Here is a 25,858-nt window from a genome sequence, read left to right on the forward strand (position 1 = left end):
GGTCCCCAGCCCCCCGATGACTTGGACACTACAAAGAGACGGTTGTAGAATCTCGGAGAATGAATGTCCTCTACTACCTCTATGGCCTCTTTCTGAACAAGACTCAACCTCTAGCAAGAGAGCAGCAAATCTCTCAGAGCCTGGAAAATAAGCTGTCAATTCGACAGGATTGTGGATTAGAGGAGATCTGTTCAAAAAGGGGATACTGTAGTGTAGCCCTCCTTCAGGACAGACACTATCCAGGGTTCCGCTCCCTTTTGTTCCCACCATCCCAAAAGCGGAGGAGTCACCCTCCTACTTGAGTACGGAGGACTATGACCTTATTTCTTGGAGGACGACTTGGAAGTGGACTTCTTGATGGAACGCTGTGGGAAATGGGTATATGTTCTTGCTCTAGTATGTGCCCTAGAACAGGAGCTCCGAAAGGCAGTAGGTTGCAGCAGAGACGAAGATCTGGGAGGAAAAGTCGAAGGATCCTTGGGACGTCGTGCAGACTGGGAGAGCAGGTCCTGAGTATTCTTTTTCTGCAGGTCAGAGATGGAGCCTGAAACCTTCCAGGGGAGAAAAAGAAAGTTCTGGGAGATGGGAGTGAGCATGCCTTCAAGGTGAAAGGAGCAAAGCTCTTTTCCTAAGCACGCCCATGGAGTACAGACTAGTTAACCCCTGCATGGTATCGTGCACGCCCCTGTCAATACAGGAAAGTACTCCTAAGCGATCCGAAGACATTTCTTGGGATAACAAGGAGCATTCTCTAAGGATGCGCGCTAATGTGCCCACCGCCCAGTCTAGGAAGCTCATCACTTCGAAATTTTTAAAAATATTCTTGAGAAGGTATGCTAGTTCCGAGGCTGAAAACATAATTTTGGCTGACGAGAAAGCTGATCTCCTAGCCGAGTCGATAAGGCCAGAGAAGTCTCCCTGACAGGAGGCAGAGACTCCCAGGGAAGGAGCTTCCCAGGTCGCATAAAACCTATAGCTCGATCTGGACAGCTTGGAAGGTGGGAAACAAAAACTGCTTTTCCTTGTTCCCTCTTCTCAGAAAACCACCCTTCTACTTCCTTCAGTGCCTCCTTCGCTGAAGAGGAGAGAACCAAATTTGGTAACCTTGAAGAACCGCCTGAGGGGGCTTCCGTAAATAAAGTCGAAGCAGGAGAGGAGGGAGTAGCTGGCGAAAAGAAGCTTGGAGAAGTCGCTAGTAGGAATCTCAACAACACAGAGTACGTCAATGAAGAAGCATCTTGGGCTGGAACAACCTCTTCGTCAGAAGAAACAGGAGAAAGCGCTAAGTCCACTGTCGTCTGAGTTGTAGAAGGAGCCTTCTGAAGCAAACTAAGAATATTATCCAGTTTGCTCTGAACCAGGTCAACTGAAGGAGGAACTATGTCCGAGACAGCACTACCATGAAGCGGTGGAGGAGCGGGCGCCAATGGGCACTCGGGGGGTGCTGTAGAGACGGGAGTCAGTGACAAAACCTGATGGCGAACGGGTGCCAATGGGCGCTCATCCACAAACAGGAGCTTGGATGCTTCGACGCTAATTGCTGGCCGCTCGGGTGCTGATTGTAGAGATGAAGGTGCTGGATGCGCAACTCTTGATGAAGTAGTTCCTTTATTCGACGAAGAACGTCTATGCGCCACAAGGCGCTTTGGCGCCAATTTATGACCGTTGTCAGAAGAAGCGGAAGACAGTTGTTCCAGGCTGTCCCAGCGACCGCACGAGGGGCGCGCTGAATTCTTGCCCTTCTTACAAGGAACAGAAGAAATCTCAAAATCCACTGCACTCCTTTTCAGCAGGCGTGACTTGTCCGCAGAGCGCCGTGCAAGCCTGGGACTAATTTCTTCGGAGCTGGAGGACATACAGTGAGCACTCACTTGAGGGCCTTTCCAATGGGCTTTGGTTGTAGTCTGGGATTCATTAACAGACTGAACCGAGGGGCCGACTGCTTGGGGGCAGACCCCACCGACCTCCCTTAGGCTACCAGTTTGACTCCTCCCAGGTGCTAGGGAGTATGTCAGGGACCTTGGCCTAGGAGAATCAGCGGGCTGAACAGCCACCTCCTCCACTACCACTGCACTTGCACTGGGCGCCAGGGGGTGCTCTGAGTCACTCTTAGCCATTAACACTTTCACCGATAATGCTAATTAAATGATCGATTGCACAATCAACTCGAAGCGAGTGTCGATTTTTTACTCCAGACTGACGATGGTGTTGGGATCGGAAATGTGAGATCCAGGTAAAGGAGAGGGTTGCACGGGTGGAGGAGATGGAATGGGATCGGAAGAAATTACAGGTGCAATTGCATCTGATTTAGCGGATGAATCCTGACTAGCTAAAGCTTTACCAGACTCCCTAGCAATAGCTTTCCTCTTTCTGTCTCTTGCTGGTTTCTTAAAATGTGAGTCTAAAGTCTTCCACTTCTTTAAATCCCAGTCGCTCCACTCCTCACAACGTAAATCAACTGAATATGTTTGTCCCCTACATTAAACACAAACAGTGTGAGAGTTGTAAGATTCTTTAGTCAGTCTAGTAGTGCAGCCTTTGCTACAATACCTAATACTAGAACAACTAGTGTCAGACATCCTGGAAAATTCTAAGACAAGTTAAAAAAAAGGGCAAAAAGTCGTAAACCAATGATCAAAACTCGCCTAACACTATCTTAATTATACTGAAAGGCTACGAAAATAAATACTTCACCAATCGAAGATCGATAAAAGTATGTCTTAGTTTAACCAGACAACTGAGCTGATTAAAGATAGAGCAAACAACCAGCAAAGTATAAATTTCAAAATTCAAGCTGCTGCCAACCACAGTCCTTCAACCACAGACGGCAGAAACAAATTGAAGCTCTTTGCTATGTTGTACCTTCTCTTACATCTGAAAGTGGGCGGGACAAGTCGCCATAACCAAAACAAACTAGCATGACCCGCAATTTCAAAATTTTAAGCTGCCGGTTAAAAGAAACTAATAGCTATGTAATTACTTGGTAAGTTACTTATACAAAAATGACAATCTTAGGAACTGTAACCAGAATGTATGTTTTTCAACTAAAAGTTTAAGTAACTTATTTCATTAGCTCTTACCATTGCTGCAGTCATCACATTATGATGAATAAACGATAATTAGAAAATTAGATCTAGGGATGGAAAATATAAAACCTAAGATTATAAAAAACCAAAATACCGCTTACTTCACATAGTATGGAACACCAGATGACAAACGAGCTCTAGCCCAGTCTTCTAAGACACATCCTGAAAGAAAGGGTACAGTAAGTATAATTTTAGCCCTTTCAGCAATGATGGTGAACATAAATTTTAGTAACCTAACATTACAGTAATTTCAAATAAATACTTAAAGTTAAAAGCCTAACAAGCAATATTCTTAGAACTCTTAGTATTATTTTATCCTATATGCTGATATTCACCCAAACAAACTCCATTTTTTTATCTGCACTGAGTAGGAGGGCAGCTGTGACACAAGACCCAAAGTTCTAATGAATACTCTCTAAAAACCATATTGGTCAGGATAAGAAAGCCATCAAGCATAGTTTTAGCACATTAATGACTAGGAAATTAGAGCAAAACACATTTGCCAAGTTCTATCACGATAAAAAAAGATCTATGGATATCCCCGGAGCCAATTACAGAGCAGACAGTCACCACAATGTTGCTGCAATTGAACAGCACAACACCACACTGATAAATCCCAGATACCCTTATGCATGTACTTTAAGTTTGTTAGATGAAAAATGATAAACTTTAAAGCAATTTATATATTTCCTAGGTATAAACAACTACCCAAAGCCTTTCATGTAGACATTCCTCAGTGCAAACTGGAGTTGGAAGCTGAATATTGGTTACAAGGTAGTTGACTGGTGGTTAAAGGGATGAGTGGTAGACCTTCACCCACCTGCTGGCAACAAGCATTTTTCCTTAGCACTAGGGACAAAGTGGAATGGTGGAAGTGGCTAATAAGGTACAAGGCTCTGGTTTGTATACCTAGGAAAAATACAAATTACTTATAAAATTCATTTATTCCTACAGGAACATAAACCATTGCCTTTTATTTAGGGGAATTATTCAATATAAGGGAGGTTATCTCTGTCAACTGACTGGAAGTTGATATCCCAAACAAAATCCAAATCCCAGTCATGAAAGTGAGCAAAGGAGAGTACTAACTCCTGTAACCTACTACTTGGTAGGGTATAGGGATGCCAGTGGTAGAGCTCTGAACCTGAGGGAAGGCGTCTAAAGCCTGGCTTCAAAAAGGAAATAAGAGAATTATGTGCTACCCTCACAAGGTTGCTAAAAAAAAAGGAGTGAAAACCTAAGGGTAAACTTTCTTAGACAAGGTTCTACGTCAGTAGCATATACAGCTGGTAACAGTCTTGTACAAACCACTAGAAGGTCCCAGAGAGGGGAAACAAAAGGATATGTCTCTGGCAAAAATTAATTAGCACAAAAGCAAATCCAATCTTCCAAGTGCTGGATGTCACGACCTGTGATATTAGCCGATGTGCTTTGTCAAAAATGAAAGTCCCATGAGTAAGATCCCAGTCCGAGGCCTATCTCAATGGCTCACATGGAGCCAAAGTTAGTCTACAGAGGGTAAGAGCCACCTTCCTTCCCAAAGGCCAAGGCCAAAGTCCATGAGCATGCACAGAGGTCTCATTTAGGCCAGCTCAGCAAACATGAATGGATAGTCATTGTTGGAGGGCCATGCAGGCCTAATACCTCAATGCTTGTACCCCTCACTCAGATAAAACCAGAGAAGACCACACAGGAAGGACAGGGTTGGGGAGTAGTAGTGTCACAGACAGTATTCCCAACCAACCTACTCTCCCAAAGGCACCCTTGGCAAATGGCTTATGGCATTTGTAGGTTTCTTAATGAACCTCTTCCACTTCAAAGGAGAAGCCAGCATACTCACTGTGGGGAACACTACACAACCAGAAATTCCAGTGAGGATCCAAAGTCAAAAAAGGCACAAAGCCCAAAACACCTTTTCATGTCCTGCAAACCCTTGCTGTTCACTTACAATTTTCTTCAGCAAAACACATTTTACAAACTCAGCAAAAAAACCAAACATACAATACAGTGGCTTCAACCCTTAAAGTGCCTCAATGTGCATTTGGAATTTCCCCCATAAATGTGTAAACCTTCATAAAAAAATAAAAATGCTCCAATTGGCTTCATATTTCTTTGGCTATGAGAAAAGATCCTATTTTTTCTATATCTGACATTATTTTTTTCTTAAAAGGTGATTACGGTACTGAAAAATGCTAAGTTTTAGAGAAAAATGGTAAAAAATAGCAAAAATAAAGCAAAAAACCTTAGATGAGCATTATTAAAAATTCCAGACCCAGCATTTTTTGGGAGAAGCTAAATATAAAGAAAATATATGTGGAACAAATCTGTAACCATCTCTTGATAAACAACTCAATACAAAAATTATCTTTTCTTCGGTGAAATAGGTACCTTTTATGCAAAAAATATTTTGAGATTTTGTAGAGTTGAAGGAAAGGCTGGAAAAGAATCTACAATGTAGGTTTTATTTTATGCAGCACAATTTTTATTATATGAAAATAAAAGAGAGAATCTCTTTTTATATGATTTAACGACATAGGAATGAAATTGAACAGTATTCAGAGCATTATATAAAAAATTATCTTTTCTTATACGCTTTAATCCATGAGACTCATACACACATGAAATAGGAATTTTCTCTCAGAAAACTCTTAATACAAAATTTCAACTAACCACTGGTTTTGCATAGCTTATTACATTCACTGGTCTTTTTGTACTTGCTTACAGTGTGGTATATTTTGAAGCATGGAAAAATATAGTAAACCCCCCCGTACTCGAGGTCTCACCTATTCACGGATTTCTCTGTGGAATGTATATGGCCATTATTCACAGAAAATTCGCCCATTCACGGTATTTTTCACTGAGAAATATTCACTAATTACTGTATTTTCATATCATTTCCATGACTAAATGTGCTTTTTGTGATAAAACTATTAAAATACTCATGCATAAGCATTTTTAGTTTTTTTTTGTGTTTAAACTACCAAAATAGGCAGTTCTAAGTGTTTTTAGAGGGGTTTTAAGTATTCGTGGATTTTAGCTATCCGCTGGAGGGTGCGGTAAGCATCCCCTGCGAATACGGGGGGCTTACTGTACACAAAGAGGGACCTGTTAGGACAAGCTTCACAATAATGAAATGTTGTTTGTCTTCTTCTGCACTGCCCTTTTTTCTTCAAGCAGCAGTCACTCCTTATACAGCTAACAATACAATCAGGCTTGTGATTTTTGTCTGCAAATTGAGCAATGAAATGTCTGCCTGTGAGTTTGTTTGATAATGGTGATTCTAGTCTTCTCTTACCAATCACTGGCCTTTTTGAATAACCTTCCAACAATCCATTTACCAACTGTTCTCTAAATTTCCTCTGACTTAGTTTTTTATTCGGATTCTGGATACCATAAGCTATTTTTGCATCCACCAAGGCCACCTCTATAACAAAATGCCTTATAACCTGGTACCATTTCTTCTTCCTCTGACTAAAATTATATGTTCCACACAGTTGATCAACCTGTCCACCACTCCCTTATATTTATTATAATAAGCTTGAACAGATGGTTTATGTACAATTCTATCAGCTTTTTTTTTTTTATTTTATTGTTACCCCTGTCACACTTGAATCACCAACAGTTGACAACAAGTTCACTTTGCCTGTATCCTGCCAAGTTGTTGCTACCATTGTATTTTCATATCTGTCCGTATTATTAGAAGTTCTCCTTTTTTTCATTTTAGCTCTTCCCATTTCCTTGGGCAGACCCTTTCTATTTACACAAACAGTGCCACAAGCACTCACACACCTCTCCCTTAGCTTACTAAAAAGCGCTACACTTGTGTGAAAGTTATCCTTTATTTCAAACACTTCTAGTAATGCTAAGGTAACCTTAGTACCTAACCCACCTTCACTAGGGTGTTGATTAACAGTTTCCTTACCTATATATACATTCAAATGCATAAGGTATCCAGTTTTGGCATCACAAATGGACCAAAGTTTTATCCCCCATCTTGTTGGTTTTGAAGGTGAATGCTGTTTGAAGTACAACCTGCCTTTGAATTTCAACATAGTTTCATCAATAGCTATTTCTTTATTACTTCTGTGAATTTTTGTACATAAATTTTGAACAATATTTAGAATTGGCCTCACTTTATAGAGTCTATCATTATTTTTCTGTGCATCGTCTGCAAAACGTAAAAAACCACGCATCAACTGATACCTGTCTCTAGTGAACACCTCACTAAAATCTGGTGCCTTTGATAACCAAAAGGGATCTGCAAAGTATGATGCTAAAGTTGCTTTCTTCACAATATTCATCAAGGAGGTTTGCCTTCTGTCACTGAGAAACGAAACTGCTGCTCTTCCAGTCGTACTGCTACAGTATATATGAGATTTCCCTTTGGACGAACTATACCCGAGAGACCATGACATGTATCACTGTTGTTTACAATGACATTCTGAGACGCCTCACAAACACTCCTCGCTATCACTCAGCCATGCAGATGTTCATAGAAAACCGCCTGGATAATTTGAAAATCATTGTGAGGCAAACAATGTCCAGTCTGATCACCCAATGGAGAAACAGCATCAATTCGCTCACACAATGCATCCTAAGCAGTGCGGCAAGATCAAAATTGTGGGAAAGATGGAATAATGAGGCTTTTGTTCCTTAAATGACTTATTCCCTGCTTTTGTAATTTTGAAGTGTCATCTCCAGAATCTGTCATTATTATTATTATATTATTATATTATATTTCTACATTTCTTGTTATTTTTGGTATTTTTACTTTTTATTATTTCTCTGATTAATATCATTGTAGAGTTTTGCAATTTTCAATAATGTACTCGTACTTAGCCTTCTGGACCTGACTTCTGTAACCACCTAAGGTCCCCAGATGGAAATTAATCATCTGCAATCGGTATTTTGTATTATTATTTTTAATTTTTTTTCTATTATTCTCCATATAATTACTGTCATTACGGTTATTATGAATTCTGTCTTTTTCTACTTCTTCAGCAACTGTGTGGATACTTCCGATAATTATTTTCATCATGTTACCTTATGTATCTAGACTGTGTGTACTGTATTTGTATATTCTATGTATATGGCCCTGAGCCAAAATAAAGTATATTATTAATACTATTTCTACAGCAACAAATGCTTTGATTTCTTCTACTGTTACTGGGTGCCAATTATTGTACCTGGATCTGCACTGTAATGGGCGCTTCATATTTATCATCATAGCATATTTATTTGTTTCCATAACCACATGATCAAATATTTCTAAAGTTTAAACAGTTTAAAAAAAAACTCATAGGAGTAAGATTTTCTATGCCCTCTACATCAGGTTTACCTGTCAAATCTGTAATTCCATCTAATATTTGGGGTTTACTGAAACAACAACTTCCACTTTATGCCAATCTATAGTACTTTGGTAATTACTAGTGGTTGGAACTGCAATACCCTCCTCTTATGAAACCATATTTTCAATATCTTCTGCCTCATCAGTAACTTCTTCAGCTGTCCCCTTCCTATAAATCAGTCATTTCCTCAAATGCATCCTCATTTTCACTGTCAGATGCCCTTATTTCTTCAAGTTCCCTCAAAATACCTTCTTGTGTTTTTAAAATTCTTGATTGCTTTCTTGAAGGGTTCATGATCATATAAAACTTAAAATGAACAAGAATTAAATAAAACAAAGGCAAAAGCAAAAAAATCACAATTTTTGAAAGTAAATTGTATTTTTCCTAACTATACAAACCTGAGGTCCTTTACATTGGGAATTACTTTCAGGCATAGGCTGGAAACGGCCGTTAAACTCTTGAGCAAGGTGGTTAGGTAGTAACTACCGCCAGGTAGGTGGGAATACCCGCCTGCCCAGATGTAAACATTCCAGTTTGCCTTTCGGTCCAGGTTCAGATTAAGGGGTGGCATGAGGTAAGCATAGTATGTAATGTAAAGGACCTCAGGTTTGTATAGTTAGGATAAATACAATTTACTTTCAAAAACTGTGATTTGTTCCGACGCAATATACAAACCATCGGTCCTTTACATTAGGAAGACTCACTGGTTGGAGGGAGGAATCTGAGTGAGTCTCCTGAACTGACTGGAGTTTTGGACACCTGGGCTTCCCTCCTGGTCGAAAGAGCAAGGAGGGTAAAACTGCTCTGACATATTGATCGGAGTGTAGGAACTGCAAGATCAAATGTCAGATACTGGACCTTCCTTTTGCATGAGTGAGGAAATGTAACTTCATGCAAAATAGGTTGGAAAGAATCTAGAGTCAGAGGCAATAAGGAACACCAGAGATTGGGTTCCCTTATTGCCAGTCTCTCCTTCCTCCCCTTGCCAGAGGAAGGAGCGGGGTGCTTCTATGATTCTATAAGAAAAATAGAACGGGTGCTCCTGATGTGTATCTTACCTCATCAGCACCAGTTCCAGCAGCTATTGGTTCGAGTCCTATTCTCATCCCTAAGGAGGAGAAGTTGGAGGACAGGAAGGAGGAGAAAGAGAGGCCAGTCACTCTCAGAATCCTTCTCACTTCCAGAACCAACACCTTAGGCGCGATGCTACCTGTCCTCTTGAAGGAGCTGGGTAAGACAACACAACTTGTTGAGCAGCCACCACAGGGCCAAGGAAAAAGGTTCAAGGGCCTGTGTGCAACATCCCGGAGGTAGAAGAAGACAAGTGAAGGTGGTCTAAGGGACCACATCTTGCTCCTGTGGTACCGACAGAAACTTCCGGAATGCGAGGGATGGACCAAGCCATGACTTCATGAGCTCTCGGGTGGAAGGTACTGGTATCGTCGTCGTCAGTTGCCGAGTACCTCCTTTGATCGCTTCACGAAGTCAGGAGGAAGATGTGTCCTTTGACACTTCTTCCTTGGGAGAGACAGTACTAGCAAAAATGTTGATGACAACCAGGTTAGGAATGTCAAGCCTTTCGGAAAGTACTACAGCTCCCTAATAGGACAAAGTAACGAATGATCTGGATCATCAACACAAAGTCCAAGGAGGAGGGGAACAAGAAGGACTCGAACCCGACAGTAGATGCCAATGGATTCGGAGTCCACCTACGACATCCGAGATGGAGTCGAGGTATGATCCCCATCACTGTTCTTCCATCTTCTACGCCAAGGCCAGAGAAGATGAGAGATGGTCCTAAGAGGGCATATCTCTATCCAATGACTCTCGTAAGGCGCGTGCAGAGCACAGACAGGAACCCTAAACGAGAGTCACATGCTACCCAGGGAACAGTTCCCTGGGACAGCACGACTGAAGAAGCTTCTCGTCCGTAGCTAACTCTCGACTGAGGAGAAGAAGGTTACTTCAGATAGAAGACTAGGTCGCAAGGGCCTACGTTCTTCACAAATGAAAGGGAGAGAAGCAACCCTTGGCAGAGAAGACGAGGAAGTCCAGAATTGAAGAGCGACTCTGGCCCGAAAAGAAGTTCTGTCAACGACACCATCAGCGAAGACAAATCCAGTCCCTGGGACAGTGTTGCAGAGGCCTTCAAGGGATATCCAGCTATATCCGTTGCTGATCAGCGAGAAAGCCTATGCTTGCAAGGAAAGCTGGAAGGTCTCCCAGTCCTGAACACACAGGGATGTACTGCCTCAAGAACCGCTTCTTGTGTAGCTGCTACAGGAGGTTGGGTCAAGCGGAACTCTTCTTGATGCCTCGGCTATCAGATCAGATGAAGGCAAAGTCTTCAAGTATTTGTCTGTAACTCGGGGTGAGCAATGCCTGTGAACCCCTAGCAAAACGGACAAATATGGAGGGAAAAAAACGTAGATATCGAGTTTTCCCCAAAAAGACAGCATGCCTCACCGAAGCGGGCCCTGGTCTGGTATGAAGGAGAGAGAAAAACTACGGACTTGTTGTGCAGGGAGGCAACAGAAGGACGGTAGGGATTTCTCAGTCATGCAGTCTCTGCATGAATCTTTGTGAAGAAAAGAGTGAGCAGCACGTTCCGTCCCGATCACTCAAACCAGAGGCCAGGTTTGCCTGCCAATACATCCCCACCAGGAATGCATCTGGTTAATTGAGCTGTCGAGTGTGCAATAGAACAACACTCGAGTACCTGCAAATATCGAGATGAAACAGGAGGAAAAAACGATTATCTTGTTTGTTGACAAATGCCACTACTGTGGTTTTGTTGTTCAATGAAACCAGTGAAGTGCCGCAAAACTCATCCTGAATTCTCGGACGGCCAAAAGGTCTTAGCCCAGATGTGACGGGAAGGTACTAATTCTCGGTCACACAAATTCAAGACAAAGTCAATCAACCTGTGAATCCGTAAGTAGACACAAGATGTGAGGGCAATATGCAAGCATATTCGAAGGTTCCTTCAATCAAGCATTAACCTAACTCCTTCCTCATGCTTCGAAGAGGAAAGAAGGACGGAGGAATGGAAGCAGACATAGCCATTCTCCACCATGGGGAAAGCTTATGCAAGATGACAGGGTACCGAGACAATTAGCTCTAGCCGGGCTGGCATTTCCCGAATCGGGAGCACGGGAGAGGAGGTGGGATGGAAGTTCGATGGAAAGAATTGCCGAGACCTAAGGGAAATGGATGCTTCTCTGAAAGAATCCATTCCCAGGTCTCGGCAATGTCGCTGCCAGTTCCAGAGACTTGATATGTATCATTCGTCCAGGCATCAGCAGTAGGAGAACTTCTTCTGGTCAATACTTCTTTTCTCTCTTCCTTTCTTCCCTCCTCCCATATGGGAAAGAGGGTGGAAAGAGACAGTCATGTGCACCTTCCTAGAAGGGAAGAAGAGGACTATGTGTTCTGCAATCTTCTTCTGAAGCCTGGGACTTCTTAGCTAAGGAGTTGAGGGGGGCTGGCTTGAACTCAAAGTCAAGTTGAGATGACTAAGACCCCAAGATCTTGGCCGTTGTCCAAAGGACAAGGCAGTGCCGTGGTACAAACCTTGATTACCGAGGTATCTGGCAAATCTCTGAAAGAGAAAGGCAGAACCAAGTAAAGGTTCGTTCCTAAGGGTTGAGCCAACTCGGGAATTACGAAACCGGAGATCCGAATTGAGACAAAGTCCTTCTTCTTAGCACCAGAGTTGCTCAAAAACCTGCAGTCTGCAAGACCCTCCGAGGCAAGAAGAATTCATATTCTGTCGAGGCAGGGGAGAAGCTTGGTATCTCGACCTGAATTAACTCCTTCGAAGAAAAGAATTCATCAGGTCGAGAATGCTCTCGGAAGCCAGGGCTGCGGTGGTCCCCGACACTCTCGGCCCCTGGGGAACTGCAAGGGTTACGAGTGGTGAAGATTATTCATTGGGGGAGCCGCGGTCCTGTCCCGGGGATCCTCGCGCCGATTCGTCAGCACGAAGTTCTCCGGAAACACGAGGGCGATCACAACTTGAAGAGGAAGACCCTTGCTGTTTCCGAAGCGTGAAACTCCTGTACCTCTCCCCTTGGAGGGAGACCTTGACAGATCCCACGAAACCCTCCTCGGCTACCTGGTTATATTACGAGAATCGGGGGATCGACACCCAAAGCATGCCAGGCAGCCGAACTCCAAAGAAGTTCGTCGGAGCTCTCTCTGTCTGTCTCGTGCCTCTTGGAACAAATGAGAGGAGAAGAGAACAGGTGAGGAGAAAGAGTATCCCTACCTGTCCTGCCAGTAAGGTAAGCAGGAGAGGCGGACCGTGAGCGATAATCAACCGAAGAAGATTACTGCCACACGGGGGAAGAAGAGCACTTGTGCCATGGCAAAGCGATTTCACTGGAACATAGCCAAGAACCCGAATCGGAAAAAACCGAGTAGGGTCGAGCCGATCACGCGAACGTGATCCAGCTGGTTGGTATGCGGTGGACTGGGAGGCAGGCGGGGGGGAGCGAAAGAAGAGCCAGTCTGGCAAGCCAAGTCAAGTCGAGCCGAGCCAGTCTGGCAAGCCGACGACCAGAGGCCAGTCTGGCAAGCCCGAGCCGAATCCGCAAAAACACAATCGAAATGGGCAGGCCAGAACTCGTCTGCTGTGAACTATTGCTAGTTTCCCAAACTCTCAAACTCCTTCAAGGCCGAGACCCCCCGAGAGAAGAAGGTTCAAAGGGAATTCTGTGTCTGCTACCTTGCATGCTCGAACCCTAAAGTTCAAGACAAAAATGAAGCCCAGCAAGCAAGCTGGCGGAATCGCAGCTGGCAGGCCTGTGTCGACCAGACACCTGGGTGTCTCGGACACCTGGGTGTCCTGCCAGACACCCAGGTGTCTCGGCAACCAGACACCTGGGTGTCTCAGCACCCAGACACCCGGGTATCCCGGCAACCAGACACCTGGGTGTCTTGGCACTTTCTCTCGTCCTGTGCCTCTTGTCAGGAGAGCACTCGTGATTCACAGAATTCAAGCTACCCACGAGACTTCCAAAAATCGGGAGCAGCTGCTTTCAGTTTCCTAAGAGATCGAAAGAGCCAAGCACAGAACCAGTCTTAGAGGCAGACTTCCAAGACTGGCAATGAGGGCGTGGCCTTGAGAGGCAGTGCTCTCGCGGCCCCCGAAATGCAAGATCCCACAGGAGAATGCCAATCGGTTCCCGCCCGAGGGCAGGAAAAGCCAACAAGAGAAACTTGTCTCCTGGAAGAGAGTCAGTCACTTAGAAGTCCCACAGGACTTCCGAAGGGAATCTCTTCCCTGCTTCTTCTGATGTTCGAACTAACAGGATCGAGACACCAGGCTGGGAACCCGACCGAGCACTGGCAAACACTCGGGGAGCGCTTGTGGTGCTGGCAGGAAGAGCCAAGACACCTGGGTGCCTCGGCCCTTTCTCTCGCACTGCTCCCGAACTGGGCCCAGGAAAATCTCTCCAGACCAGATCGGGATACTCGATATTCCATAGAATCTCGAGCACTCGGAGTGGCTCGCGAACGAGCACCCGAAGCAGGCCCCCGTCTTAGAGGCGGAACCTCTAGGACTGGGAGCGGGATCGCAAGCAGAGGTCTGCGCGCCCACGGCTTCCGAAACACAAAACCCAGGGCTATGCGAATCGGTTTCCTAACATGAAGGTCGGGAAGAGCCAACTAGAGACCCACTGCCTCCTCGGAAGGAGGCAGTCCCTAGACATCCAAGGGCATCAAAGGGAAGAAGCAGCCTTCCTCTCCTTCGGCCGACGGAGGTCTGTCCAATTCTCAGGACCCCATTGGACCTCGGGAGAGGAAGGGAAGATGTAGAAGACGAAATCGAAAATAAGATGAAGACGATGGCGGCTACTTACACAGGGCCACTTCCTTCACCTCCACTCTGACATCTTCTACAGGATGGTGGGCACAAAACATCGTAACCTCCAGGGCAGTTAGGCAGGAACACAACGGACGCGGCCCAGGACACCCCCACCAGGAGAAGCAGCAGGCATGATCAGGACAGCCGATGCAGGAGCTACGGCAGCGGTTCGGAAGGCAGAAACTACTGCAACGGCCAGGAACATCACTTCCACAGGGCGACTTCCTTCATCTTCACGCCGACATCTTCTACAGGATGGCGGACATTGTAACCTCTGGGGCAGGTGGCAGGAACATAACGGAAGCGGCCCAGGGCACGACCGCTAGGAGAAGCAGCAGGCATGATCAGAACAGCCGATGCAGGAGCTATGGCAGAGGTTTGGAGGGCAGGAGCTGTTGCAAAGGCCAGGAGCATCACTTCCACAAGGCGACTTCCTTCACCTTCACGCCAACATCTTCTACAGGATGGCAGACATCGTAACCTCCACGGCAGCTGGCAGGAACACAATGGAAGCGGCCCCGGGCACAACCACTAGGAGAAGTAGCGGGCACGATCAGGACACCTGACAGGAGCTACGTTAGCGGTTCAGAAGGCAGGAGCTACTCCAACGGACAGAAATGTCACATGAAAGTAACCAGCAGCGACAGGAAGGATCAGGGCGGTTGTGGCAAGAGACCAGGAAGAGCAGCCCAGAGACTGTCATCGAGTTAACAAGAGCATAACACAGGGAACAGCAGGAGCAGATGGACCACAGATATGCCAGAGGCAGTGCAACAGCATACATGAAGACCAGCAATGACAGCGATCGATCCACATCAGCGGGAACAGTCAGAACGATCCTGACGTGGAAATATGTCATCTAACCAGGTAATGTGGTCGATCCCAAAGCAACACTAAATGAATGTTAGGACTGCTTCATGCGAGATATCCTTTAATATATCCAGCCAACTACTGCTGTGTCTGCGGTGCTCACTGTCAACCTGAAAGAAAAAGCAAAGATGATCAGTAGAGGGAGACTCCCCTTGCTACAAGGGGAACTGCCCTACGCAGCGGGAGGAGGTACTCTAGAAGAGGTCGCCCAATCGCTCCCCGCCCCTGGTCTTTGCCTGATGAGCGAGCGAAGAGGGCCAAGGAGAGAGATCTACTGAAGGGGAGAAGGAAGAACCTACGGGAAGAGAAAAAGGAGGGAGGGGAGGCCACCAAGGGCGCCGTGGAAGCGGAACTTACCGACAACGCCCACAACCTCCCACCCGTCCCGTAGTTCTCCAAGCGCAGGCAGCGAGCAACACGCAGCATAAATAGGAAGGAAGTAGTGATATCCCTTATACACGGAGGGCGGAAGCCCAAGAAGGGAAGCGAACTCTTACGTCCTGATCAATGTAGGGGAGCGAAGATGTTACGTCCCAAACTATATCTCCGAATGTACAGGGGCGCCTTCAGTACCTACATAAAGGGCTGCTGGAAGAGAAGCATTACCACTTGGTTACGCTTCTCCGATTACGCCCTTGGCCGTCAAACCCAAGACACAGCGCAGGGAACGACGGCTTATGCAAGGTTATCACAAATCGTGGGTTTGTATTAATAAATATCAAACACATGTATATATAAACAAAAATACAGAAAGATCCCACCTGGATAATAAGAGCTTAACGACAGTCAGGCAGAGAGAACCAAAAACACGTCAGCAACGCATGACGACCAAAAGCAAACTGGAATGTTTACATCCGGGCAGGAGGGTATTCCCGCCTACCTGGCGGTAGTTACTGCCTAACCACCTTGCTCAAGAGTTTAACAGCCGTTTCCAGCCTACGCCTGAAAGTAATTCCTAATGTAAAGGACCGACGGTTTGTATATCGCGTCGGAACAAAAAAAAAACTTTCCTAGATAATAAACACAAAAACATGTAAAGTGTTGCAAATTACAAGATGGTAATGAACCACTGATCAAGCAGTAACTCTTGTTAGAAATTTTCCAGGCTGAAAACCAAGCTAACCTACACAGCAAGCATACATAGTTGTGTGAGTGATATAACAACAAATAAAATCACAATTTTTTAAAGTAAATTGTATTTTTCCTAACTATACAAACCCGAGGTCCTTTACATTAGGATTACTTTCAGGCATAGGCTGGAAATGGCCGTTGAACTTCAAACAAGGTGGTTAGGCAGTTAACTACTGTCCGGGAGGCGGGAGTAGCGCCTGCCCGGATGTAAACATTCCAATTTGCCTTTCGGCCCAGGTATCAGATTGAGGGGTGGCCTGAGGTGGGCATAAAATGTAAAGGACCTCGGGTTTGTACAGTTAGGAAAAATGCAATTTACCTTAAAAAATTGTGATCTGTTCCGACACAATATACAAACCCTCGGTCCTTTACATTAGGAGACTCACTGGTTTGGGGGAGGAATCTGAGTGAGTCTCTATGAACTGACTGGAGTTTACCACCTTGTCTTTCCTTCCTGGTCGAGAGTGCGAGGAAGGGAAAAACTGCCTCTGACAAAATGATCGGGTTGTAAGAAACGCGGAATCAGCTGTCAGACTTCTGGGTCCCTTTGCATGAAAGAGGAAAAGTCAGTTCGTGCAAAATAGGCTAGGAAGAACTTGGAGTCGGATGACATAAAGGCAATCACAAGCATTGGGTTTGTCTTATAGTCATGGTCTCCTTCCCCCGCCCCTTGCAAGAGGAAGGAGTGGGGTTGCCTCTATCAACCTAAACGGAAAATAGAAACGGGAGCTCCTGTTGGGTGCTTACCTTCATCAACCGCCAGATCCAGCATGTAACGACACGTCCACTCCCTGCCCATAGGAAGAGAGCCAGGATGGGGAGAAAGAAGAGAGGCCAGTCACTCCACATTCATTCTCCCAATCACAACCGTACATCTTAGGCGAGATGCAACCTGTCCTTTTAGAGGAGCTGGGTAAGCTACACAACTTGTTGAGCAGTCACCACAGGACCCAAGCAAAAAGTGTCCAAGGACTTGTGAGCAACATCCCGGAGGTAGAAGGAGGTGAAGGTAGTCTGTTGGGACCACACACAAGCCTTCAGCACCTGCGAAACAGACATGTTCTTCCGGAATGCAAGGGACGGACCAATGCTGTGGACTTCGTGAGCTCTCGGACAAAGCGTACCGTGGTACTGTCGCTCATCAGTAAAACGGAGTGTCGCATCACTCAATCCCAGAACCTTGGAGAGCCAGGAAGGCTGCCTTGACTTCCAGGATGTTGATGTGAAGGTGCTTGTCGTCTCGGTGCCACACTCCCGAAGTCAGCAACTCCTCCAGGTGTGCGCCCCATCCCTCGGTTGATGCATCTGAGAATAGCAGCATGTCTGGAAGGGGAGTATGCAGGGATATTCCTATCAAGAGGTTCCTGTCGTCCATCCACCAGCGAAGGTCCTCTCTCACCTCCTCGGAAAGAGGAATGAGGAAGGACTGGGGGTCTCGGGACTGGGACCAATACTCCTTTAGTCTCTACTGTAGGGACCGCAGGTGAAGACACCCGTGAGGTACTAGCTTCTCCAGCGACGACGGGTGACCAATGACAACTTGCCATTGCCAGGCTGGCTGCTCCTGTCAAGACAGGAACAGCTGTGCTGCCTGCCTGAACCTGCTGATACGAGAGTCCAAGGGAAAAACTTTCACTGCCACCAAGTCTATCAGCATGCCCAGGTACTTTATCCTCTGCTTGGGGATGAGATCTGACTTCTCGAGATTCACCAGGATCCCAAGATCACAGCAAAACTCGAGGAGCCGATCCCTGTCCTGTAGCAACTGCGAGCGGGAGCTCGCCAGGACCAGCCAGTCGTTGAGATACCTCAGTAGACATATCCCGTGCGAGTGGGCCCAAGCCGACATGAGCGAGAAGACTCTCGTGAATACCTGGGGAGCGGTCGAGCGCCCGAAGCAAAGTGCCCTGAATTGGAAGACCGTCTCCCCAAGGATAAAGCAGAGATACTTGCGAGAGGACGGATGAATGGGTATTTTGAAATACGCATCCTTCAAGTCCACCGTAAGCATGAAGTCGTTCTCCCTGATGGAAGCAAGCACGGATCACACTGTTTCCATCGTGAACTGAGTCTGGTGAACGAAACGGTTCTAGAGAGAGAGGTCTATGACTGGTTTCCATCCCCCTGGGGCTTTCTCTACGACAAAGATAGGGCTGTAAAAGCCTGGAGACTGGTCCGACAAACCTTCCACAGCACCCTTGCTCAGCATGGCTTGCACTTCTTGATGTAGTGCGGTGTCCTTCGGAGTTCCTTGGACGTACGTGCGGAGATGGACTGGAGAGTAGGTGAGGGAGGCCAAGGCTCGAAGGGTAGTAGATATCCCTCCCGAAGGACATCCACTATCCAGGTCTCGGCTCCGTGTCGCTGCCATGTTGCCCAATGGCTCGACAGGCAACCCCCCCACCTTCAGCAGCTTTTGGGGGGGAACGCAGCCCTTAGCGTTTCCACTTCTTCTTCCCCTTGCCCCTTTACCAGGTTGGAAAGTGGGCTGAAAGGGGCGGGAAGACCTGCTCTTTCTAGAGGAAGAAGGAGGCTGGGTGTTCCCACGGGACCCCTTCGAAGACTGGGACTTCTTAGGGGCCGAGGAAGTGCCAGCCTGACCCGAGGGCCTGGCCGCAGTGGAACGCGAAGACCCAGAGGTCTTGGCCACTGCCTGGTGGACAAGCCGGTCGCTGTCATCGGCCCGGCACTTGTCCACTGCAGCATCCACCAACTCCCTAGGGAAGAGAGAGGCGGAACCCAGCTACGGTCCATTCTGCAGGGTCATTGCCGACTCGGGTCCTACAGACCTGGAGAAGCGAGAGAGAACGGCGTCTCTCTGCTTCAGGACCAGGTTTGCCGTCTGGTGGGTGAAGTAGGAGATGGCCCTACCCCCCACAACTGGCATAGTCTCCCAAAGGCGGAGTCCTCCCCAGGCACGATAGCGCCCAAAGAAGCAGCTACCTTTGATACTGTGAAGGACCACAAATCGAGCCAGGAGACTGCCTGGAAGGCCGCCATGGTGGTGGCTTCCAGGGTTGCGGCTTCTTGCTGAGAGGGGTAGATGCTCTTTGCAGTAAGCTGCTGCAACGTACGACCCGGATCAAGACGTACCAGGTCTGGGTCAACCTGTTTAGGCAGCAATGCCCTCTCCAATGGTGTGCAGAAGTGCTTGTCCGAGCGGTTCGATCTAAGTGAATTGTCTTGCCCAGACACAAGACCATTCACCTGGTTGAGGACCCCTTCGGCAAGCATGGACCACAGCAGCCCCACCGAAGCCTTGGGTTCCTTCTTGGGTCCCCAGTAGGATTCGAGGCGCGATGGACGATCCACAGTTGAGGCAGTGGTCCCTTCCCCAAGGTCATTGTGCTGACGAATCAGCGCAATAACCTCAGCAAACATCCTCTGTATCTCGGGGGTGTCGACATCCTGGGGAAGAGGACCCTCAAGTCCTTCCAGAGCGCGGTCCTCCCGATCTACTCTCCCTGCAGGAGGGAGAACCTCGGCAGACCCCCATGATCCTTCCTGCACCATGCAGGCGTAAGACCTGGTCAAGCTCAGTGGCGTAAGACCTGGTCAAGCCCAGGACTGAGCCAGGTACATCTGCCCCCAAGGTAGAGCTCTGGGGAGAAAACTCGCCATGGTTCTTCCTGTCCGACTCGTGCCCCTTGGAAGGAGCCCAGGAGGTACAGGGGACAGGCAAGGAGGATCAGGCACTCCCACTGGCCTTGCTGGCAGAACCAACAAGGGCAGCAGGCCAGGAGCGGTCACCAATCCACAGTGGTGATGGCAGCCCGGGTCGAGGAGAGTGCTTACGCCTAGGTGAAGCAGTCTCCTGAGGAGAGTGGAGCGGCTCGCATGAATCGAGCCGCATGCTCGCCTCCCCTGAGCCAGGCTGGTCGCGCGGACACAGCTGGGGACTGGGAGGAGTTGAGCGCGCGGCTGGCTGGCGCGAGCTTGCGCTGTCCTCTAGATGTGCCCCAGTCTTCTTCGAGGTCGTAGCCTCTCGGGATGACTAAGCAGGGGACCTCTTCTCTGCTTCTCCAGGCGTTCGGACCTGGTTTGGCACTCACGGAAGTACCAGCAGGAAGAGTCGGGGCACCTGCATGCCTGGACTCTTTCTCTCGCCCCATGCCCGGGTCTGTATGGCGAGAAGTTTCTCCCGTATCAGCCAGGGGTACCAGGGTCTCCTTGGAAACCCAGGTATTAGGAGCGACTCGTGCACGAGTGTCCGACGTGGACCCGCTGGCCTTAGAAGCAGGTTTCTTTGGCTCAGCAGGGGGAGTGCGGACCGTGGTTTGCACGCCCTTGGCCCCGATGCGACTGACCTGGGGGCCAGAGCAGCGGTTCCCTGATCCACGGATCGGGAAGAGCCAGCAAGAGATCCCACTGCCTTCCCTGTGGAAGGAGGCAGTCCCTTAGAGGTCTCGGTGCGAGACTTCTTAGGTGGGGGAGAGGCAGGCTTCTTCTTCTTTGGCTGGGAAGCCTCAGAAGGAGAAGAGGAAAAAGAGGTAGCAGACGAAGACGACGACACCTTCCTTGATCTCTTCTTTGACTTCTTCTTTGCCATCTTCCTAAAGATTGAAGTCAGGTCCCCAAACCATGCAGGAGCAGCCGAAGAAACAGGAGCAGCCAGGGGGGGGGGCCACAGCAGCAGGCGCAACCCGGGCAGCATAGACGGTGCTCGGGCCAGCAGTTACTGGGACAGGAACATCAGTGTGGCACCCAGAAACATGCGGAGGAGGAGCCGGGAATGAAGGCACGGTGGTGGCGTGGGCAGCCAGGCTGGGCCAGGCCAGGGTCGAAGGCATGGAGAGCGAGTCAGTACTTAAGCCGGGCCGAGAGACAGGGAAGCGAGGAACCGGAACCACAGTCATAAATGGGCCAGGGTCAGCAACAGGGGCAGGAACAGTCATATACGGCACCGTCGATGTCACCATGTAGGAAGGCCCAGGTCGTGAGAGCGGGGCCAGGAACCCAGGAGGCAGCGGTACAGAATGGTGAGAGGCAGGGACAGCCGAAACCTGGGTGTCCAGGTGTAAACCCACCGACACAGGCAGCTTGGTGAAAGCAGACATGGTGACAGACGTGGTGGTGGTAGTGGTAGCCAAATGCATTGTTACTGGAGCACCAGACAGATGAGATACCAGGCCCTCCAGTGACGGAATGCCATGTAGACCCAGGTGTAACCAGGCTGAGGATAGGTCTGATACCTTGTCAGTATCCAGCCCGAAACCTGAGGAAACAGTCGGGTTAAACTGGGAAGTCTCTGCTTGCTCTGGGGAAAAATTTTCACCCCCAGCTCGAAAAGAGACCCCTGAGAGGATGTCCTGATCAACCCCCCCCCCCCCAACGCCCTTCCACACCCGATGAAATGAATGAGGAAGGGGAGGGGGAGTCCTCACCCGAGGGCGAGGGAGCAAGCAGGGGAAGTTCGCAGGGAGGGAGAAACAAACCTGATACATCAGCCACCACTGTAGTAGTCGGGGGTGTTACCCTCGGACGATTCCTTGGCCGACTTCCGATGGTAGCGCCTCCTCCCTTTGAACCTCTTCCATTGCTCGGGAGACCAGGAACAACACTCGCTACAAGGAGCGTCGCACGAATACACGTCCCCTGCAAGTTGGGCAAAGGGCGTGTGGGTCCGTGTCAACGCTAGACCGAAAGGTATTACACTCTTGTCTCCCACCCCAGGACACACACGCTGGGGATAGGAGGGTTTAGGTTTGTCAACATTCATACTCAAAACAAAAAAAGAATTTTCCCACCAAAAGATTGAAAAAGGGCAGTCAGGCAGAGAGAGAAGAACAACGTCCGCATTCCAAGACGGTCGAAAGCAAACTGGAAAGTTTACATCCGGGCAGGCGGTACTCCCGCCTCCCAGACAGTAGTTAACTGCCTAACCACCTTGTTTGAAGTTCAACGGCCGTTTTCCAGCCTACGCCTGAAAGTAATCCTAATGTAAAGGACCGAGGGTTTGTATATTGTGTCTAAACAACTGCATTTTTATTGAGTTTTTATCAAAAAAACTTCTAAATTTTTATTATTCTGCCATTTTAGAGCCATATTTCTTCCGTTGGATCGGTGTCATAACCCTGGAACATGCGTTGTAAACCAGGAAATAATTTCTGATGAATATATTTGAAAAGCGTCGTGACCTCTGAACGTCATAAGCCGGACCCAACGTAAACTGAGGACTGCCTGTACATATATTTACATATACTGTACATATATATATGAATATAAGTATGTCTATACAGTATATAGCCTAACATAAAAACATACACATAGATTACTCATTCACATATTTGTGTACATCTACCATCGATTAAAAGGCTTGGCATTTAAATGGCCATTTAAAGGGCCAAACAATAACAATTAGATTCCAGCCATTATACTATTACACATGAGTTTGTGGTAACTTATCAAACATCATTTTAAATCAGCACTGATTTACAATACAAAAAAATGCATCAATACACAAAACATACCAGTTTATGGATGATAAATAGACAAAATACAATTTATTTTTTGCCCAGCTGGGTGAGAAACACCTGAGGTCTCTTGCTATTGTTACATTTCGGGATGCCACCATTAGATGGTGCTAGATATCGACATCAAGTTTTCTCTGATGATAAATAAATTAAAAATTACCAGTAATTTTAAGGGTAAACATTTTTCAATGGTGGTAAACCAGAATTGACGCTCGCTCTTCCACTACAATTAACTCTCATTGCTCACAGCCGACAGACTCACCCTTAAGGGTTAAAGAGGCAATGACAAAATGGCACAGCATGCATCTTCTTACAACCAAAGACGATGAAAAAAATTTTGCCTTAGGATACAGCAGATGAGCTAGTGACACTCTTCACTCACCAGCCTACCAATATCTAACCCCTTGTTACCAAGCTTCCACAAATGTCTCCAACTTGCACTGGGAGATTCTCTTGTGTAAACAATGATGGATTGTATTCTAGTAGGAACAAAACTTAATTAGGCTTATATGGCAGATCACATGCATAGGCTAATGAAGATGGGGAATGACTTCACATCCAATAGGCAAGCAATGGCATGAAAATAGTTTTTAAAAATTGTATATATAGGCCTAAGAAATTTACTTTCTGATATGGATAACTCAAATTTAGTTCATAAACTACAAGTGAAAGAAATTAGAGCTCAAACATAGGCTACCAGGTTCAGTTTACACTAGTCTAGAGGCCATCTTTTATTTTACTATTTTATTTATAAGACTCTTAGTCTCACTCAATACCAAACAGGTTGGTAATTCTAAGTTGGCTGTCCACAGTGAGCTAGACTATGGCAATTGACGTTTTCCTATGTTATTTTACTTCCTTTACAAGAATTTCAAGTAATATTTTGTCAGCCAGCTGTAACTAAACTGTAATTGACCTTTGAAGACTACACTACGGACAGGGTAGATCTAAGCCGGCATTCCGCGGCGAGCCCCCCACCCGCCTTCATAGATAATATGGCAAAATTTTAACCAGTAAACACCCCTAAAAATACCAAGCTAACGTACTGTAGGGGTGTTTACTGGTTACAATTTTGCTGTGCTGGCTATGGAGGGAGGGTGGTGGCCTCCCCGCGGAATGCCGGCTTAGACTACCCAGCGTTGGGTAATTCAAGTCGTGTAGTCTTCAAAGGTCAATTACAGTTTAGTTACAGCCAGCCGACAAAATATTACTTTAAATTCCTGTAAAGCAAGTAAAATAACAGGAAAACGTCAAATGCCGTAGTCTAGCTCACCGCGGACAGCCGGCTTAGAATCACCAACAGGTTTTCCAGTTTCCAAACTATAAATATTTACCAGAAAAGTAATGATCATATTTGGCCTAGTTCACAACTATACTGAAATTAGCCTAGGATATGCTCACTTAACTTAGGCCCTACAGTTAGCTATCAATTGGCTAATGTAGCCTACGCGGGATGTTATGTTCTTCGCTGTGGTAATATCTCGGTAATTACATTAATTTATATTTAACATTTTTATTTTTATTTTTTATGCCGTTTTTACGCTGGGCCTACAGCCTACAACATGCCCAGGCCATCCTACCAGGATAAATCCCAGGATAAGCTACGGTACCCAACATAGAACTATGGATTATGGTACTTTCTCGCCAAATACATAAATAACAGATACTACAAACTGTAACCTTGATTTTTATAATATAAAATAATCAGGCCCGGCCAGCTTACCTGGATGAATCCCAGGATAAGTTGAGTATAACTGGGATGGCTGACCGATTACCAAAGTATTCCAATAAAATTAAGGCATGAAAACTGTAAAATCCTTACCTTCTAATGTCTCCACCATCCTGATTTTTAGTTCTTTTAATTTATTACGACACAAATGACTCCATTATCAGCAAACACTCCAAATTCTCGCCGAGCGAAACTTCAAGAAAGTTTGAATGGTTGACTTTGCAGTGTTACCAACACTGCGCAAGAATGTCAACAATGGCAAAAACAAAAAGTAATGGCGGATGGGCTGACTCATTTTGTCAAATGCTATACATTTTCATTAATTTTATCGTTAAATATTAATAATATTATATAACTCTTAATCATCCTGCACTTTTTATTTTAAATATTTTTTTTAAAAATCAGTTTTTAGCGTTTGTGAAAGCGAGCGGTGACCAACACTTTTTCTTTTTGTGAGTCTGCTAGTCTGATGACTCACTTGTTGCTGGTGGTAAACCGCAATTGTGTACTAATGTTACTAACGCAAATTACAAAAACATACGCATTTTCCCAGGTCCGAATTACGATAATTAGCATGAATTTCTTTTAACGTCTTGATAAAAGAGCTTTTAACGCAAGTCTTGACGAAGCCAATCTACAGTTATTTCCGCCATCTGTCAAAACCTCCGACAGCGTTTGGTCATCTCGAATAACGCTTCCTACAATTAACTTAATCGCTCAGCAACCGTATTGCCTACAATAACCGTACTAGAGAGAGGAGGAAATGAGATCAAATACAACGAACCGCATAATATCAATATTGATATCTACAAAGAAGATGATTCCAGGTCTAGTCATTCACTGCAGCCGGCATTTCTGAATGAATGGCTAAATACCTTACATTACGAAGATAATCTGTAATCTGTTTATTTATTATAATTAAATTCAACCATATCTTAAGACAACTTTATTTTTCCAAGTGTTTCTTTCTCCATCGTACATACACACGCACACACACACCCCTATATATATATATATATATATATATATATATATATATATATATATATATATATATATATATATATATATATATATATATATATATATATATATATATATATATATATATATATATATATATATATATATATATATATATATATATATATATATATATATATATATATATATATATATATATATATATATATATATATATATATATATATATATATATATATATATATATATATATATATATATATATATATGTTACAGTCAACATGCGTAATCAGTCATTACTGCGTAATGACTAAATTTCAGTCATCATGCGTAATGTACTTAGGGGACATTTGATCCCCCAGGAG

At 45.9% G+C, this 25,858-nt stretch overlaps 1 protein-coding gene across 1 annotated transcript in view; it reads right to left on the bottom strand.

Moving 5' to 3' along the window:
- The window catches only part of LOC136855095 (dystrophin-like), a 134,306-nt gene extending 109,540 nt beyond the window's left edge, over positions 1 to 24,766 (bottom strand). Inside the window, exons 1-2 of the mRNA XM_067131927.1 lie at positions 24,603 to 24,766; positions 3,188 to 3,248 (exon numbers count right to left, since the gene is read on the bottom strand). Coding sequence (XP_066988028.1) covers positions 3,188 to 3,248; positions 24,603 to 24,621 — 80 coding nt within the window. The 5' untranslated portion in view covers positions 24,622 to 24,766. The remainder of the gene's footprint in view (positions 1 to 3,187; positions 3,249 to 24,602) is intronic.
- Positions 24,767 to 25,858: the final 1,092 nt, after the last annotated feature.

This window comes from Macrobrachium rosenbergii, chromosome 3, assembly GCF_040412425.1.
Source record: "Macrobrachium rosenbergii isolate ZJJX-2024 chromosome 3, ASM4041242v1, whole genome shotgun sequence".
Classification (NCBI taxonomy): Eukaryota; Metazoa; Arthropoda; class Malacostraca; order Decapoda; family Palaemonidae; genus Macrobrachium; species Macrobrachium rosenbergii.